The sequence below is a fragment of the Truncatella angustata genome (assembly GCF_020726525.1).
Source record: "Truncatella angustata strain MPI-SDFR-AT-0073 chromosome Unknown BKA67scaffold_2, whole genome shotgun sequence".
Classification (NCBI taxonomy): Eukaryota; Fungi; Ascomycota; class Sordariomycetes; order Amphisphaeriales; family Sporocadaceae; genus Truncatella; species Truncatella angustata.
Window position 1 is genome coordinate 779003 of NW_025763382.1, and position 17953 is coordinate 796955.

General features: G+C 51.0%; 7 protein-coding genes across 7 annotated transcripts; 3 read left to right on the forward strand and 4 right to left on the reverse strand.

Annotated features, from left to right (window-relative positions):
- Nucleotides 1–14: 14 nt before the first annotated feature.
- BKA67DRAFT_551905 (uncharacterized protein) lies at nt 15–796 on the reverse strand (the record flags this gene model as incomplete). Its single annotated transcript, XM_046101793.1, has 1 exon — nt 15–796. A coding segment is annotated over exon 1 (328 nt), but the record flags the coding sequence as incomplete, so codon positions are not given.
- Nucleotides 797–1080: 284 nt separating this feature from the next.
- BKA67DRAFT_531702 (uncharacterized protein) lies at nt 1081–1461 on the forward strand (the record flags this gene model as incomplete). The annotated part of the gene is made up of 1 exon (XM_046099416.1): nt 1081–1461. The coding sequence occupies one exon, from the start codon at nt 1081–1083 to the stop codon at nt 1459–1461; it is 381 nt and encodes a 126-aa protein (XP_045960666.1).
- Nucleotides 1462–2533: 1072 nt separating this feature from the next.
- BKA67DRAFT_156041 (uncharacterized protein) lies at nt 2534–4935 on the reverse strand. The gene is made up of 2 exons (XM_046095141.1): nt 3601–4935; nt 2534–3534 (listed from the first exon to the last, which is right to left on the reverse strand). Exons 1-2 carry the CDS (start codon nt 4608–4610, stop codon nt 2667–2669), a joined length of 1878 nt encoding a protein of 625 aa, XP_045960667.1. The 5' UTR covers nt 4611–4935; the 3' UTR covers nt 2534–2666.
- Nucleotides 4761–6764, forward strand: BKA67DRAFT_156013 (Alpha/Beta hydrolase protein). Its single transcript, XM_046095139.1, has 5 exons — nt 4761–5123; nt 5230–5338; nt 5393–5696; nt 5751–6000; nt 6066–6764. Exons 1-5 carry the CDS (start codon nt 4910–4912, stop codon nt 6437–6439), a joined length of 1251 nt encoding a protein of 416 aa, XP_045960668.1. The 5' UTR covers nt 4761–4909; the 3' UTR covers nt 6440–6764.
- Nucleotides 6765–6868: 104 nt separating this feature from the next.
- On the forward strand, nt 6869–8790 carry BKA67DRAFT_551910 (Mo25-like protein). The gene is made up of 4 exons (XM_046101794.1): nt 6869–7358; nt 7430–7487; nt 7539–8020; nt 8080–8790. The coding sequence occupies exons 1-4, from the start codon at nt 7260–7262 to the stop codon at nt 8560–8562; spliced, it is 1122 nt and encodes a 373-aa protein (XP_045960669.1). The 5' UTR covers nt 6869–7259; the 3' UTR covers nt 8563–8790.
- Nucleotides 8791–9412: 622 nt separating this feature from the next.
- BKA67DRAFT_654772 (uncharacterized protein) lies at nt 9413–10306 on the reverse strand (the record flags this gene model as incomplete). Its single annotated transcript, XM_046106613.1, has 1 exon — nt 9413–10306. The coding sequence occupies one exon, from the start codon at nt 10304–10306 to the stop codon at nt 9413–9415; it is 894 nt and encodes a 297-aa protein (XP_045960670.1).
- Nucleotides 10307–11191: 885 nt separating this feature from the next.
- On the reverse strand, nt 11192–16938 carry BKA67DRAFT_590488 (uncharacterized protein; the record flags this gene model as incomplete). The annotated part of the gene is made up of 9 exons (XM_046104595.1): nt 11192–11719; nt 11784–12416; nt 12470–12744; nt 13209–13303; nt 14008; nt 14509–14776; nt 14830–15064; nt 15353–16352; nt 16458–16938. The coding sequence occupies 9 exons, from the start codon at nt 16936–16938 to the stop codon at nt 11192–11194; spliced, it is 3516 nt and encodes a 1171-aa protein (XP_045960671.1).
- Between the last annotated feature and the right edge of the window lie 1015 nt (nt 16939–17953).

Genomic DNA, 17953 nt, shown 5'->3' on the forward strand with positions numbered 1-17953 from the left:
AGCAGACCTTTGCATGCTTAGCCAAACCAACGTTGCTTTACAGCAGACATTCACCAAGTTCGAAGCTCCATAGGGTCCCTGGGCATTTACACAACATTAAACTCTATCAATTCATAGCACTGACTGACCCCTTGTGAACACTACGAAACTTCCTCTCGGCTTCGCGTATCGTCCATGAACGCCAAGCACGTAGCGTCCCATGCGCTCGTTTCCCATGAAGCCATTCCATGCCCCACAAGATCCCATTGACCACAAAGTTGTCCCGAGGGTTCAAACCCAATATATGGCGCGTGGGCCTGGTTATTTCGCCCGGAAGATGGATTGGCACCTGATCAGGGTCCGATTGATGGACTGTAACCCATATGAAATCGACTATAGTCGTTGAGGTATCTATGTCACAAGGCCGATTCTTGTAGGACTTGCAAATTACTTTGATCATTCTGGATCTGAACGCTGATTTCCATGTCCGTCGGCACGCCTTCTCACCCAATGTCAAATGGACAGCATCATGGGACGGCTACGTGATATAGGCAGCGCCAGACTACTGCCATCACAAATATCATTGACTCTTTCAGAAAGTTTGACGCTACTTGACTTCCTAACGGAGGATATGTCTATTCAAGAGTGCGGCGGCAGAGGATGGGCAGCGAGACTAGAAGTAGTTAAGATCGAATATATCTTGTATGCACAATTAGGTCAGCAGCTGAGAAGAATAGGTGGCATATAATCGAAGCTCTAGGCGCCCAGCGCTCAGATCAGGTAATCAGCTGACCTAGATATTCCTCAAGAACCCAACCAGAAATGCTGCATTTGTAAAAGTTTGGAATTGGCATAGGATGTGACCAATAATAGCTTGCTAAGCTCTGCAGCCTGCGTTTGCAAACTTCAACAGGAAACTAATGCCCCTGGGACAGTCTGATCCATGATGGTGGGCGTTGATTGTGCCGTTTCCCTCGAATGTGCATTTATTTAACTGATGATGCATCGAATCCATGAAGATTCTCCGTGGAACCCGCAGTATTGCTTCACCGAGTTGGAGCTCACACTCGCAGATATCAAATCGATCAACGCAGTTCCGGAATGGACCGTCACGTGTTCTTTGCGCACAAGGTGATGGCTATCCGCTTCACGACCACGCTTGAGAATGATACAGGAGACGAGGGAAAGCCTGGCAGCCCAGGGGACGCCGAGTGTGAAGGCGACATCGATGGTGCAATTATTCTTGACCATAGTGTTATAAAGTGGCGGAGAGGTGGCAAAAAAGCTAGGCACTTCGAGCTGTCAAGCGAAGCCGAAAGAATCAAGGTATTGAGGGACTATTTTGGCATTGAGATTGGCATTGAGAAAGCTGCAGCCATGATGGGATGTGCTGCCCAGTTAGCTAACAATGGCTGGGGCGTGTTTGATGATGATATGCTATATAGGGAAGCTGGTGCCCCAGCTGGGAGTATGCCTGTCTAGGGTAATTTGCGGTCGGCTCATTATGATGTGGTGGAGGTAAACGGATGAACACGGACAGCCTATTACTTCAGAAAATACCAGTACAACATGGACAACAGCCGATAAACCGAAGCGAAACGGTAATGACTCCGAAACAATTTGATCACCACTCTTCCTCACAGTTGCCTCCATCACTACCGCCTAATATCATCCAAAATAGTCATCCACAATCGAACTCACGCTTCTGTTAAGCCGTATGTTAAGAAGCGTCGCGGTATCCGCAGATGCATTTGCATCCCTAGATAGCTCGTCAATGACGCTTTCTTCCGAAATGCCGAGTTCTCGCCAGAACGAAACACCCTCATTGCCATGGAAGTAGCTGGGCGTCCGCCAGAGCTGACGTAGTAAGGCTATCACAGGCTCGCAGATGCCGAGGGATTGTATGGAGAGGAGCAGTCTCTGCATCGATACATAGTCGGGATGCGAGGTTGAGGACACCCGCTTGTCCAACTCCAGGTGTTCCAGAGATGCTGCGTAGGATCGCGCGCGAAGGCAATTAGTCTCGGCGGCCAGTGTTGTGCATATCTTGCACTGGCAACTGACCCAGAAGTTTGGAAACAGACCAACCTTGTGCTGGGATATATTACGTATACGATCCTTTATACTCTTCAACTGCACTTTCCAGACAGCATCCGACTGCATAAACGGATGGGTGTGAATACTGATCATGACCAGATAGGCACGCCTAGACTCACTGCCTCCATTCCCCTGACCGTCGCCATATATATCCTGGTGCCATGTTGGTTTCTCCAGAGTATCTCCTATTCGCTTGTTGGATGGCCAAGCTCTGCCGAAAAGAGTCCGAGGTGGGCTCCATGTGTTATGCATATACTTTATTACCAGTCCTTGAGTGAATTCCTGGAAGCCGCGCGAAACCAGGGCGAGCAACGTGTTCAACATGTAAAGACGGTGAAGAACTTCAAGTCTGTTTTGAACCCATTCTCTTGATCCACGCTCCACAAGAAACTCTTCGTAGGCGTCATTGGCTTCAGTTGGGACGGTGTAAAGGCTTCGATCGCGGTGAATATGGATTGTCAGCACGGAGAGGTTATCATGTGGCCCATCGAGAAGATGGTCGGCTAGAGAGCAGATTTCGCTACATAGTTTCAGCGGTGGTAGAATCCAATGACTGGAACAAAAAAGAAAAGAAAAGAAAAAAAAAAGTCTTACCTTGAATTCTGGAAACAAGTTGTGTCCCTTCCTTTCAGCAGAAACGGATCGTGACAAGAGTCGGGCATGGTGAGACCAGAACCTTCCGGATCCTCTTTATAGCGAATGTTGGCAATGTGGTCAAGTATATCAGCATCATTATGGCCGAACGTATCGTAGAGCTGAGTTGAGGAGGCGACGGGATCTACAAAGGGCATTTCGTCTAATGGATGAAGCATGCGTGAAGCAAAACTCATCATGTAACGGATGCAATAGGTGTTCTCATTCTGTTCGAGGTTGACAGGAACTGGCGGGTAGATCCTATTGAACATAGAATCCCACTTATCATGGCCAATCAGAAGCTCGTTGCAAAAGTCCTGACAATTATTGGACAACCGGTTGTACTGCAACTTCACTTCTTTGTGTAGCCGTGATGCAAAGAACAGGAGGCTGCGCCTGATCTCTTCGCCGAAAGTCTCAAAAATTAGCTCTGCAAGATATTGTCCACGTTGTAGTAACTGTGCACGATACTCCTTCTGTGTTTGTGTGCGGTCAATTTTGATGGTTTGCCAACTTTCAGCCATCTTGGTGAACTCCAGGACTATCAAGGCCTCGTCTATGGCGAAACGATCACAGTAATTGGTGAACAACCCTCCGGAAACCTGTTTTCGACAGGTTACAAAGCGCCTCGCACGAATAGGTAAATCTGCTTGATAGAGATGTTTATTCGCCGCATAGGACAGATGTCTTTGATGCAAGACCTCTGATTTACCCTTATACGGGTGGTAATCAGTCGGTTCTGACATGAACTCCTGAAGATCAGCGTTGCTGGAGGCTGTGAAGTTAACCAGAGGCCGACGAGAAATCGATGCACCTCCCGGATGCCTAAGCATGGATCAGCGTTGCCAGGAGGGAGCAGACCATACTGGCGGAGGTAATCAGGACTCTTACCTGGTCATTCCGTTTTCTATTAGTAATGGACCGAACATAAGAGCACAATGGGCATTTCCGGCTGGGAAGAAATGTCGGCTTGAGGTCTTCGCGAATAGCCTGTTTACGGAAGCAAGCTTGTCAAGTGCATTGACTCCCAAACTTTCCATAAATCTTCCGTCTAGGTCGTCTTCCCAGAGGTCGAGTTCACGGGCGAAGCCTAACGCAACCTGATCGCCCGCCTTCGTGTACCCTCTGAGAGCTCTTAAGTGGCTTCTGGGATGTGAAGATTTGGGCAGGCACGCCGGGCATACCCTGTATTGCCTCATATCGAATGCTTTCCTCGCAGAATACCAATGGTATTCGGGAGAAATATATCTAGCCGTTCCTCTAGGACCACTTTCCTTAGGAAACACCTTGAACATATCAATATGGCCATCTTCGTCCTTGCAACCGTTTTGACATTCGTAGAAATGGAATGAACGGATCAGGTGGCGGCACTCTGAGCATTGTCTCCCCGTCAAACAATCAACCATCTGTACTACCTGAGGCTTCTGACCCCAGGATCGAAACACAGGGCGCCGGGCTTCACGGACAAAATCAATATCTAGCAGACCCAATGCTTGTAGAAGCACCCGAGCCCTGCGCTGTTGGAGAAACGACGGATCAAATGCAGAAGGCCAGAGATGTTGGGCCACGGTTGCAACGTAAGCTGCTTCCTCGGGACCAAAAGGGTTCCAGAGATCAACGAGCGGTGCGATTTTGTCTGTCCTGAAGTCATTAGCCTCTGCAACCTCGGACCCGTAGGCATCTGGTTGATGTTCCGTGAAATCTACGAAGGCTTCGATGGCAGCTGCAAGCTCTTGGGCCATGCCTTCGCGGTAGAGTCTGAGCAACTCAGCGAACAGAGTCATGGAGTCGGCTTTCCCTCCGGCTTCCGCGTAGATTTCCTTCCAGCCGCCTTCGAAGCCGCTGTCCTGGGAGTTGGACCAGTCGGACCAGAGAGTATCATCGGAGAGGCTTTGGTTCATGGTAGATATGTTGACACAATACTGGGGAAGAAAAACAAGTGCTAATCCGCGAAAGCGAAGTTCTCGATGTTGGAAGAACAGAAAGTTTCAGATTCAAGCTGGACGTCCAGGGAATTTCTAACCGGCACTGCAGCTTATGAAGCGGCTGAACTGGACGCCACGACACATTCCAGCCGCAGCTGACCATCCATCATTTCCGGTAAACATCGGGCACTCGATAAAGCCGTTGCAATCCACAGAGGGGTTTTTCCTTTCTTCACTCAAAATCGTTTCGATTGATATATCACAGCAGTCTTTGCATGATGAGTTCATCTAAACGCGGCTTCATCAAACGGCTCTTCAAACCGAGTCCGGTTGTCCATCATGGAGTGGGGCCGTCAGCTTCAAGTGCCGTTGGTCTCTCCGGGGAGAGCGCCGCAGTGTCTGGGTTAAACAACTCGGCGGCTGCATCGACGAACTTGCGAGCCGCATCTATCGATCTGGATAAATACCTACAGAACGTCGACACAACTGGTATGTTCGACTAATATGTGCCGATAGCAGAATGAAAAGCCGCAGCCTGGTTTCCCATTCATAATCCAAGGTTCGGCGCCAAGCTCATCCAGCTAACGGCAACTAGAACTGGAAAGTCGATCTTCAGATGTGATCTCCATGAGTCGCTGGATTGAGAAGCAGGAGGCTTACTCAAATTCTTCCTTCAGAAATATAGATGTAGAGGAAGTCACATTGTACGTGGGCAAGCGTCTCGCGTCAATCATGAGTATTAATTCCCTGACTTCTAGGTCTGTTCCTGAGTATTTCCTCATTGGTCTGGCAGCTGTGTCTGCGGAAGAAGCATACGACCGTCCAACTCAAACTAGACTGCTAGCCAAAGGGTTCAAACTTGTCGGAGAGGTTGCTCGCTTGGCTGTTGGCCCAACTGGGAGCTCAATCAAAGCTACAAGTGTTGGAATGTATGAATCTACGGGACCTGCTCCTGATACCCAGTACACGATTGTCATTGCAATCCGTGGAACGGCTAGTATACACGACTGGATGGTAAACCTTAACGATGGCCCGGAGATTCCTATTGAGGACGCGTTCATGGTAATGATGGAAAAGTCTTCTCTGTGGTTCCTTGCCCAGCTAACGTGTCAACAGGGCAAAGACATGAGCGACAATCTCTACCGTGCGCATGCGGGCTTTTTAGAGGGCGCAAAAGAGATGCTCCCCGAAGTTGCGATAAAACTCGCCCAGGTTGTGGATAATTTTTCACAGATTACTTCCAAGGCGAAGAAACCTAGCCTGGTCTTCACCGGGCACTCAGCAGGAGGGGCTGTTGCGGCAATGTTATACACACATCTTACGAACTCCACGTCCGGGTCCGATAGCCTGATAGAACTAAAGCACAGTAAGTCCTACACCATTAGCCTTTCGCTGTGAGGAGAATCTCGCTATATGCTTATGGTTCTATAGATTTCAGCAATGTTCACTGCATAACATTCGGTGCTCCACCGATCACTACCGTGCCCATCCAGCCAGTAGACAAGACGTCCGTTCTGCTGTCGATTGTTAACGAGGGCGACCCCATACCTCGTGCGGATAGGCAGTACATCAACTCGCTTCTTAGGCTGTTCGTGACGGCCATGCCGCAGGGTTCTCCGAAATGGCCTCTTCCTCCGTGTGTCTTTGCGAATGCCGGCAAAGTGCTTTTATTACCTAAAGGTGGTGGTAGATTCCTTGCGCCCAGGGAGACTGGCGAGGGGAGCTTGGCGGAGATGATCATGGGCAATCCCAAAGCGCATAAAATGCGACTATACCTAGAGTATCAACAGGGCATGGCATTTTAGACGAAAGAAGGTGTTCGCTGTCATCATGTTATTTCCCATGTTGGTCTTGCGCAAACCCCTTGGTCTGCTGGGATCCGAGAATTGGGCCTTTGTTGGGACTTAGTGAATGTGTGGTTGTCAAAGGCAATTGCTCCTCAATCATTATTCGGCATATAGTATGCGGATCCGTACAGATCCGTAATGATCCATAAGAACTTCACTCTGGTTGAGAGAGATGTTACTGTGCCACAAATGGAGGGGTTATCTCCCCTCGCATGCTTGTTACCTGGCACCAGCGCTGGCGCCACAGCCGACTTGAAGATTCAGGTTACTCTCCAAGGTTAATACTATTAACTAATACGCTACACTGCAGGGACCATACCTGGTCAACCAGATTGAGGTAAACATTGGCTTGGGGGCCATGTCCCCGCATCGATGCCCTGATGCACTGTAAATAGCAACCGGCTCTGAACAACAACCCATGGTCCCGATGCAGATGCAGATGCAGATGCAGAAGCAAGTTCCCTCGATGAAGGCATACGGCTGATCCACATGTGCCAAAACTGACCTTGTTGTCACTCAGAAGCGAAATACAGTAACTGGCGGTGTCGCAAGTGCCCGCTATTACGTCGATTTCAACCCAATCCAATACAATTACCACTAACCTTACCACCACTACCCGGTCCATCTCCGCCTCTTCAGCCCAGTGCTAAGATTCCAGTTTCGCTACATACCCAACACCGCTCAGCCCGGCCCAGCCCATCTCAGCACAGCATAGCCTTTCTCGTTTCGGTCAAGGAGAGACAGTGTGCGACAGGTGCATGGTAGCCGACCACCAAACATGTCTTTCTTATTCGGCAGAGCCCGAACCAGGACCAACACACTCGACCTGTCCAAGCAGGCAAAGGAGCATGTGACAAAGTTGGACGTTGCCGGAAAGGTGAGCTTCGCGGCGCAAAGGCGACGCTCTCGTCCCAGCGCATACGCATACGCATACTGACTGTTGGGAAGGCAGAGGAACTCGCCAAGGTCCTTAGCCAGATGAAACTTATACTACAGGGCACACCAGGTACGTCCGTTGTTCTCGGGCACAGCAAACGGTACTGACTGCTGTCCTTAGAATCCGATAGCACACCGGAACAAGTGTACCAATTGGTCCAGGGGCTCATTGAAGAAGACCTGCTCCTGCTGCTTGCTCAGAACCTGTGGCGCCTACCGTTCGAGTCGCGAAAAGACACCCAAGTCATATTCTCATACGTTTTCCGCTTCCGACCACCGACCGCCTCGCCAAAGACGGACCCCGTCGCCCTCAGCTACGTCGTGAACAACAAGCCCCAAGTACTGCTGGAACTGTGTCGCGGGTACGAACACAAGGAAAGCGCAACGCCCGCCGGTTCGGTTCTGCGCGAAGTGTTGAAGAACGAGGCTGCTGCCGCCATCGTCTTGTTTGACGATGGAGAAGAGTTGGGCTCAAGTACAAAAGGTGTCACCGCAATCGAGAGAGACCGTCTGCAGAGCGGCAACGGCGTGTTCTGGAGGTTCTTCGACTGGATCGACAAGAGTTCCTTCGAGGTCGCAGCAGATGCGTTTACTACGTTCCGGGTACGTCGCCTCCTCTTCGATACGGGGTCATAATGCCTCTCCCACTGACAAATCACCAGGAGCTCCTTACTAGGCACAAAGAGCTCGTCCCGAGGTACTTATCAGTAAACTTCGAGCTGTTCTTCGACAAGTACAACCACATTCTTGTTCAGTCCAACAGCTACGTAACCAAGCGTCAGTCGATCAAGTTGCTCGGCGAGATATTGCTCGACCGTTCCAACTACAACGTCATGACAGCATACGTTGACCGCGGCGAGCACCTCAAAATATGCATGAACCTCTTGCGCGACGATAGGAAGATGGTTCAATACGAAGGCTTCCACGTCTTCAAGGTTTTCGTGGCAAATCCGCATAAATCCATAGCCGTTCAAAAGATCTTGATCATGAACAGGGATAAACTACTCAACTTCCTAAGTCACTTTCTGGAAGACCGCACGGATGACGAGCAGTTCATAGATGAGAGAGAGTTTCTCATCAAGCAGATCCGAAACCTGCCTCCAACACCTATCCCGCCCACCAGACAAATGTCCCAAGGAGTCTAGAAGAGACATACCCGTGTTGAGCCATGCAGTCACTGAGGGGACATGCCGGTCAAGAAGATCATGATTAGATATTGGCCTCAGGGTGCGTGGACAGCCAGAAACGGCTTGCACAGATGCATGTAGTCAGGCGTTCGGATCAAGGCCGCGAGTAGTCATAAATATTGGCAAATGCGCGATGCTCATTCCATAAAAATATATTAATGCTTCATCATGACTTCAAACCAGTCACACCCATACTAGATGTGTCCATCGAGCTCGTGATGACCAATCACTGACTCAAGGGGCACTACACATCGACCCACGTGCTTACATATCTTGGATTACAATGACTGTGCTCTTTATGCCAGCACATTGGCCATGTTCATTCAACTGTTTTCACGGTGATCTAATCTTCAATCGCAACTTCCTCCAGCGATAGTAACTCCCATATTACCCCTCAAAAAAACGTATATCGTCAATTACATCCAGTAACTTTCGTCTTCGCGGGAACAACCCGGTGGCATGAATCAGTTTACGAGCATTTAATACAACGGTAGTTTTGTGACAGCTGCCAACTCAAGGCGTATGCAATCCGATTCGGCGGGAGTCTGTTCAGATATGTGTAAATTCTTTTGGGGCTCGTCTCTGCACTGATTCGAAGGAAAACGTTACGTCAAGATGTGAAGAAACCTTCCGTGAGGCTCTCGGACTTGCTTTTATGCAGAACATCTCCCGCGTCTGTCATCTGCTGACCCCATAACGGTTCGGCGCCAAAACATACAAGACACCGCGGCCACGTCTACATGCCTATACTGATATTTCAAGGCCAGACCCCCAACAGACACCAAAAGGGTTAAGGAGGAAACAGAAATCACAGCCCCTTCTCAATAGACTTGGCATCCTTACTCATGAACTCAGCCGCCTCCTCCTTATACTCCTCCCTCCAGCGACTGAGGGGCTTGCGGCCTCGGACGGCGTCCCCGGCGCTCCAGAGCATCCTCTTTGCGTCGAGGTCCTCGGAGACCTCGTTGTCGGGGCACAGAACCCAGAACTGGCCCTGCTCCATCTTGGCCTCCAGGAACTCGACCACCTGCTCGGGCCACCACGCTGCCGCGGGCTTCGCCGAGCCGCGCCCGGCCTCGTTGTCCCGGATCCCGCCCGCCACGCCGCCCGCCAGCCCCGTCCACGTCCACCCGGGCACCAGCAGGTGCACGCCCACGGGCGCGTCCCGCAGGGAGTAGGACAGCTGCTCGGCGAGGCTCTTGACGGCGGCCTTAGAGGCGTTGTAGGCCGGGTTGCCCGGCGGGTTGGTGATGCCCTGCTTGGAGCCGGTGATGACGACGGCGGCGGGGCGGTCCGCGGTGGCCTCTTGCTTCACCAGGGGCAGGAGGGCGGCGATGCCGTTGAGGACGCCGAACAGGTTCGTCTGCAGGATGGCCTGGAACTTGTCGAGATCGAGATCCTCGAAGCTGTGCGCGCCGCCCGTGCCGGCGTTGAGAGCCAGGAGCGAGATGCAGCCGCCGAGGTCGGTCTGGACCCTGGACTTGAGGGCGGCCCAGTCCGAGGGGTTGCCGACGTCCATCTCTGTCGTCAGGGGCGTGTTTTCCGGGATGGCGGAGGCGACGGCTGAGAGGGATGCCGTGTCGCTGTCCGCGATCAGCACTTTCATGCCGGCGCCTGCGCAGCGCTTGGCGAGGGCGAGGCCGATTCCCGATGCCCCGCCAGTGATGACGGCCGTGTTGGCGGGTTTGAAGATTGCCGACATATTCTTTTGTTTGTTTTGCTGGTGATGATAGGCTACTGTATCAAATTGTTTCTTTAATATGTATAATGTTTGTTTTTAGTCTAGAATATGGTGTTAGTCAAACGAGAATGGCCTCCCAGGTCACAGACAGATAACGTACGTCACTAGTACAGCGTCAATCTGAATAAGGCGTTTCCGATTGGCCTGATTTCCTTTGCCACTTGTAGCTCTGAAAAGGCAAGAAGTGTTCATGTATAGAGACGACACGGTAGAGGGACAGGTCTATAAATCACCGGTGTTAAGATATAAACTCCGACGGAAGATAGTGAGGAGTAGTGCTTTGCATGACATGTACAGCGAAACTTAATAACCAAACAACGAAATTGCCCAAGATTTGGTGGTCAATCATAAATGAAATTGTAAAAAATGAAACTGAAGAATTCAGGCGGTTCAAATAAGAAACCCCTCCCCTAATACAGCGAGGTATAATTTCGGATTGGTGGAAGATGGTCCATAGTCCCTTTCTACATTACAAAGAATTCAGCGACGAACAATATCAGCAATACTCCTTTTCCAACCTGGATATCAAGATACATAACCAGACGCCAAAACTCCGCTCGAGCTGAGCATGTACTACAGTCAGACCTCATGGATCTTGACTTGCAACAATGGTGTGTACCCCCGAAACAGCCCAGGGCGTGCCCAAAAATGCTATACGTGCACGCCAGTCTGCTCGTTTTTTGAACGGTTGCTATCCCTTCCCTTGTTAGCAGATCCGCTACAGGGTGGCCATCCAGTCAATCAAGCCATACTCATCAAAGGCGTCAATGGTGTTCGGGCCGAACCATGGTGTTGGAGAAGCCAATCTCGCATCTTTCTGATCTCGTTGCTCTTAGCGTTACAGGATTATCGCTGCACATGCTGCGGTTGCTTGGCCAGCATCATGCTGACGCTCTCCTTTGCGTTGACAGTGCCCCATACACTATCTGGACCACCCTTCCTCCATTCGTCGCCAGAGGCATCCTCGCTACCACCGCGGATGGCTTCACCCATGACAATCTCCAGGTCACGTTTCTGCGAACTCAGCCAGTTCTTTACGAAGTTCGTAGGATCTTCGCTGAGGGCGGTCAAAAAAGCATGCTTCGATTTCGAGACATGAATGGCCTGGACAAGGGTGGCCAACTGGTCGTCTTGCGTTGCCACTTCCTTGAGCATGCTGGCGTAGCCGGGGTTGCTTAAGAATGTTGACATCTTCTCCCGAAGAGGGCTTTCAACGGAGACACGAACGTCATAGACAGTGGGCTGCGGATCCTTGTGGAAGTCTTCATCCACACGGATAGTGTACGGGAGTTTGACAGGGGGGAGAGGCTTTAAGGCTTGAGTGATGTAGCTTTGTAGTGATGGGATCACGCCGCTCTCAATGCCTCCAAGCGCCTTGACCCAAGTCAGTAACAAAATTATTAAGAGAAAAAAATGGCTCGTCAAGATCCGCACATACCTTCTTGAGAATATCATCACAACGGAAGTTGCGCTTCTCCTCATCCTCCTGAAGTCCGAAGTACTTGATGTAATCCCAGACAGCCATGACGACCTCTTGGCGTGTGGCGGAAGGCTCATCTAGGACCTCCTGCATCTCTGGGCTCAAGGCATACCTCTCTGGCTCCTCGTGGCGGAAAAGATTAATTGTGATGTTCAAGTTCTCGTCTCCGCTTCGCTTGAACGTCAACTCGTCGAAGTCTGCCGCAGCGGGGAGATTCTGCGAGTTGCCTGCTCGTTCCGGCTTCTTCCATTCCACTGGCTGGTCGACGCCCTTTCGGCTGACAGGGAAGTCGACAGTGAGCGATTTGAAAAAGTGAGAAAATCTGTGACTGTGCGACGTGGCGGTCTTAGTGCTGGAATCGCTGTCCTCGTCCATCTTATCTCCATTCTGCTCCTGCTCCTTCTCCTCGCCATCAGCTTCGTCATCCTTGTCTAGATCGTCGTCATCATCCAACAAGCGACCCTGAATCTTGACCTTGTACGTCGGCTCTGTGTTGGAACTAAAATCGAACGAGTCGTTGTTGAGCGCGTTGGCTTGCCAGACCTGGTCTTCAGCTGTGTTGGTGACCCAAATACGCAACGTCTTGTATCGCTAGAAGAGAAGCAATCAGTATTTACTTGCTGCTCGAGTCCGTGCCATCTCACCTTGACACTTCGGTTGACCGAGTCCACGATATCGAGCCGTTTCCGCGTCATAGTAGCATCGAGGGTCCTCTCGAAGTCGCGTAGTTGCCGGTATCGAGCGGCCACGTCGCCAATTGTGCAGTCGTCGACGCCATCGGGCAGGTTCTTGTCGGTGGGCTTCTTGCTCCGCCTCTTGGCCATCTCGACCTGCATTGCTTGTTGCTGCTGCTGTTGTGCAACCTGCGCTTGAGTCATGGGGACTTGATGATGTCCGGGTCCAGCAGACATCATGGGGCCTGTGGGAAGGGGAATAGATTGTCAGTAAGAGGTGTAGGCGCCAGGGTCGGTCGTTGTAATGGGTCACAAAGGCAAGAAAGAAAGAAGGAGGCACTCCGTAGGGTGGGAAAGCACGGCCAGACGTCAATACTGGTTATCCAGTAGTTGATAATCTGTGGAGCCATGAAATAATGTGTGGGGTACTCTGGCCCGGCGAATTGATGGTAGTCTACAGTAGAGTATTCATTCGACAAGGCACAAGCTCAGGCTCAAGCGCAAGCTCAAGCACAAGCATTGCGTGGCGGACGGCGGATGGCGGATGGGGATGGGGATGGGGATAGATATGCGCAGGCATCGTAACCACAATCCGTAGTGGACTTCTGGCCACTAGCAGCCGCACCCGACACACGTCCAGACGCCAGATCGCGCCCTTCCTTGTGCATCACCATAAAGAAACAAAGATCTGAAGGCAGCATATACTCACCGATACCTCCTCTGCGCGGATTGGCAGCATGCGGCGTGCGCTGAGGCGCTGGTTGTTGCTGATATGGTTGTCGATAGCCAGGCTGCATCTTGGGCCTGTGATGTGGTGCGCCGAGACGATGCGGATGCGATGAGTGTGGAAAGGTTCTGAAAATTGATTTTGTTTTTCTAAGGGTGAGACGAAATGCCGATGTGCTGGGATGGGTGCAGCAGCGCTGTGCAGTGCTTTGTTGCGATTTTAATGGCTTCAGTTTTGATCGTTTCGCAGATGTTGGGGATCTGGATCTTTGATCTCGTTAAAAGCGCGCCTCGCGTTGGCGTTGGCGACAATCCCCCAAGTTAGTCCCAATTGATTGAGGTTTTTGGTTTTTGGTTCACTCCCAAAACCTCCCCCGTCAGCTTCAATATGGCCCGTGCGCTCTTTATAAACTGGCAGGGAGGCAGATATTCCTAACCAAGCGATTTCAGAAAGATTTAATTAAGCCTGTTTAACCAGACATTCTTTTCAAGGCTTTCAGAAATATGTCTATCCGAAGCCGTCCCGTTCACGTAATTTCCAGGCATTCAATGCGAGTTCACTATTGTCATGTCACCAAAAAGACGCATCTAAGTTTGTGACATTTCTGTCCATTACCATGACCACTGCCCCTTACATGAAGCATGGGGCGTCTATGACCATTTGGCAGCTAGATCTACCTAGGCTACCGCTTCTTTTTCGTCTTTTTGCGAGATCTCACTATGTACTAGTGATTTCACTATATGGAGGCTCGTGGCCAGATCAACTGCTCAAAATTCAGTACTCTGCATGAGTCTCAAGCCCTGCTGTATGTGAAGCTCTTCAAAGAGGCATCGCCAACCAACACCTTGATGTATGCATTGCCAAGCCGTCTGTGTATGAATGATGAAAGAAGGAGGGAAAAGAAAACAGAAAAAGAAGAAGAAGAAGAAGAAGAAGGAAAAAAAGGTGATGCTGAAGGGAGTTATGGGGACCACCCCTAACAAAGATGCCAAGACCTCAAAGCCCCCTTTTAGTGATGATGATGATGATGATGATGATGATGAATAAAACCGTCAACCGGCGACGCCACGCTTCAATATGCGACAAAAGAAAAGATGAGTAAGGATGCATTTTCCGCAAGGGGCGCGATAGATGGGGTGCTCAAAGCGCCAACCAAACTTTCGCATCAACTTTCGGAACCAAGCTTGTTTCTAGAAAGCTGAACCGAGTCCTTGTTTGGACTGCCGTTTACTGAATCGATTCCGCTTTGTGTTTGACGATGCGTCGTCAAGACTGATCTGACTCTTGCTCAAGTGGTGCCTCTGCGATCTGTCACTGATGCCGAAGCCTTCACCGTAGGCATTGTTACCGCCAAGTGTGCTAGCAGGACTAGACATAGATGACGACATGTCACCAAATCCATTGTCGCCATTGTAGGCGCCAGACATATTCTGCGATACAGCCATGTCCTTTGCTTGAGCAAGGCACTCAAGCCAGTCGTCCGCAGTCGGTCGTGAAGGGTCTAGAGAATTAGCTGCCTTGGGCTCTTCGAACGTGTAGTGGGTTCCGTACTTCTTGCGATTAGCGGATGCAGCTTAATTGATCGACGTCATGTTTGACTTACCGAGTCGACACACCAGACAGTCTGCCCTTTTGCGTCGATCTGCGTTCGCCAAGCGGCATCTGGTGCCAATAGCGATATTTCCTGCTTTGACTTCTTCTCTTCACCTCCTGCAGGCGCCAGGACAATTCGGCCGCTTGAAGTTACCATGACCAGACGCTGTCGCTTCTTTGTAGTGCTGCCTCCGAAGAACCGAGCAAACTTTCTGTGACCATCTTCACCACCTCGTGCATGAGGACTGTTCGGAATGGGCGCCGAGAGAACCAGCAAATCGCCGAGTCTCAGTATCCTCTCATTGGTTTTCGTAAGTACAGGTGACCATTCGATATCCAGTTGAGAAGGAGGGGGAATGTCCGTGATAATTCTACCAGGCGCTCGACCTGATCCATTCACCCCGTTGCCCTGGTGCAGTAGCCTAGACTGTGCTGCATTCTGGGGTGTGTTGGAGGATCCACTGCCGCCAAGGGGAATGATTTTGGGCTCCTGGGGAGGAGGCACGTATGGACGAAGTCTGGGTGCTTTGGACCTCCATAAAGCTTTGCCAAACAACTGCCCATCAAAGAACTGGTGGTTCTTGATATGCTCAATAGTGAGTCTCCTAGATGGGTCCCTCACCAACAATCGTTCAACCAAATCGCGGGCCGCAGGCGGGAATCCAGCAGGGAAATCGTAGTCCAAGCTGATAATCTTTTCGAATGTCAACCATTCAGTATTGCCTTTAAAAGGCGGCCGACCTGCCAGCATCTGATAAATCATGCAACCGAAAGCCCACAGATCACTAGCCTTGCAAGCATTCCTATCCTTAAGAAGTTCGGGGCTGACATACTCTGCTGTGCCGACGAAAGAATCCGCTCTGCTATCATCTTTCTCCTTGCTTTTACCATTAGGGTCGTCCAGCCTCGGCGCTTCTTGCGACGCAGGTAGTCTTGGGTCTGTCAACAAGCGGGCTGTGCCGAAATCCGTGACCTTGATATGCAACTGGTCGTCAAGAAGAACATTCTCAGGCTTGAGATCGCGATGGATAACCCCCCGTGAATGCATATATTCGATCGCGTCCAGGATCTGTGCACCAAAATATTTCGTGCAATCTTCGTCAAACGTGCCCGTCTTCTTCAACACTCCTAGTAACTCTCCGCCAGTACACAAATCCAGGACGTAGTACAAAGAGCTTTCATCTTGGAAGGTGTAGTAGAGACGAACGATCCCTGGGTGTTCGGTAAGGCGGTTCAATGTGTCCTTCTCGATGTTGACGTACTTGATCTTCTTTTCTTTTATAATGTGCCTCTTCTCTAGCACCTTCACGGCATATTCTTTGAGGGTCTGGCGGTCGGTAGCAAGGTACACCGTGCTATAGGAGCCCTCGCCGAGGATCCTGCCAAAGTTGAAGTCCCGGACACCCTTCTTGACTGGTTTCATGATGGTCCTGCCGTTCGAGTCTACTTCTTTCCGCATGCTGACTGCTGCGCCCTTGTCTTTCCAGTCCTCGCTGCTGTTCGACATGGGCAATCGAATACCACCTTGCGGTTCTGGGACGACAGGAACGCCGGGGATGGATGCATAACCACCCCCTTGTCCCTTGGAGCTCCTTCGAGGAGGAAGAGGACCACCACCAGAGGGGACACCCATCTGACGAGCCTGGTTGTAGGACCTGTCTCTGTGACTTGCTTCCCGAGTAGGAATGGCGCCAGGGTCCACTGAGTAGGCGGTCGCTCTCGAATCGGTTCTCGAGGGGGTAGTGTACACGGATGATCTGGACGGCTCCGTTCTCAGAATATTGTAGGAGTTTGCGGCTTGGTCACGCTCGGCCGTCGTATAGAGCGAAGAGCTTGGCCGTACGACACTCGTACTCGAGTAGGCAGCGGATCCATTGGTTGGGTATGGGTGGAGCTGATTCGGAGACTCATCCTGGAATACTGGCCCTAGCGAGGCCGCTGTCTGAGTTCTACTCAACGTCGTATGGGGCTCCGATTGGGTTGGGACGGTACCATCGTCGGTTGTCGAGACTTGGTCGAGCCCGGTGGAAGCTTCGGCGGCAGGAGCTGGGTCAGCGTCGTCGGGATTCGCTATGCGTAAGCCACCAAGGGCTCTTGAGAGACTCAGATCATTACTCATGGCTGCTGCTGTGAGCGAAGGTGGGTTGAGGTGTGGAATGTTAAGTGGTAGGTCGCGATGTCTATCGATTGGGGGGAGTTGACAGCAGCGTCAGACGTACGACCTGCTTGACCTAGAAAGGGTGCGGTGCAAATGGAAGTAGCAGAGCAACTCATGAGGCCCAGTGAATGACAATGCCTGCAGCAAACAATAGACTTGTTGCGGGCGGCAGCTGGCCGTTTTGCTGCGTGGATGAATCCCACGGTGGATGTGAAGGTGAACGAGGGTGGTTGTGGTGGAATTCAACAAACGTGACTTTGGTTAGGTAGGTAAGGCGCAAGGTTGCGTTGCGACCTCAATAGTTACTTGCTCGCTCAGCTGGCAGCTAGGCAAGGCAAGTGAGTGAGTTGAGTGATCGTGGACGCTGGTGCAGGTGGATTCAATTAAGGTAAAGTAACCAAACGTAACTTGCTTGCGCTCAGTGAAAAGGATCTGGTGGAAACCCACTGAAAGTTGAGCTGTAGCAGCTTGACCTGGTCAGAATCGAAAGCGCCGCAGAAACGTCCATTACAGTTGAACAATCGAGCAGGTTGAAAATCATTTCATGAGTGATTGTCGAACGATTTGCGCAATTTCACCTTGACATGCTTAGTTAGCGGATCAAACAAAGCCAGTTGATCGGTCGGCGCCCATGAACCAGATCCAGATCCGACAATTTGGTGGCTTATTGGCACCTAGGGATCCGTACTGTTTATTTTTATTCTATTTCAAGGTAGGCAGGTACAGTAGGCCCGTTAAGTTTCCCCTCATGCCACGCACCTCAGGCGGCTGAGCTCTCCAGGTCTTTTACTCCAATGCCTCAATGTACCTTGGCAGCAGAAATTCTAATTAACTAGCCAGCCCATTGCTGGTGCCCGTCAATAATTATAAGCTTACTTCAATACGCTGCGCTTCCAGCAGTGATTTGGAGGTTGACTGTAGCAGACAAACACAGTTTCGATTGTGCGTCCATGGGACACGCTCATAGGTACGGCCA

Coding starts and splice junctions, on each gene's coding strand:
- BKA67DRAFT_156041 (XM_046095141.1), bottom strand. CDS start 4,610: ATGAACCAAAGCCTCTCCGATGATACTCTCTGGTCCGACTGGTCCAAC. Junction 3,535..3,600: donor ATAGAAAACGGAATGACCAG/GTAAGAGTCCTG, acceptor ATCCATGCTTAG/GCATCCGGGAGGTGCATCGA.
- BKA67DRAFT_156013 (XM_046095139.1), top strand. CDS start 4,910: ATGATGAGTTCATCTAAACGCGGCTTCATCAAACGGCTCTTCAAACCG. Junction 5,124..5,229: donor ACAGAACGTCGACACAACTG/GTATGTTCGACT, acceptor AACGGCAACTAG/AACTGGAAAGTCGATCTTCA. Junction 5,697..5,750: donor CTATTGAGGACGCGTTCATG/GTAATGATGGAA, acceptor ACGTGTCAACAG/GGCAAAGACATGAGCGACAA.
- BKA67DRAFT_551910 (XM_046101794.1), top strand. CDS start 7,260: ATGTCTTTCTTATTCGGCAGAGCCCGAACCAGGACCAACACACTCGAC. Junction 7,359..7,429: donor AGTTGGACGTTGCCGGAAAG/GTGAGCTTCGCG, acceptor ACTGTTGGGAAG/GCAGAGGAACTCGCCAAGGT. Junction 8,021..8,079: donor ATGCGTTTACTACGTTCCGG/GTACGTCGCCTC, acceptor ACAAATCACCAG/GAGCTCCTTACTAGGCACAA.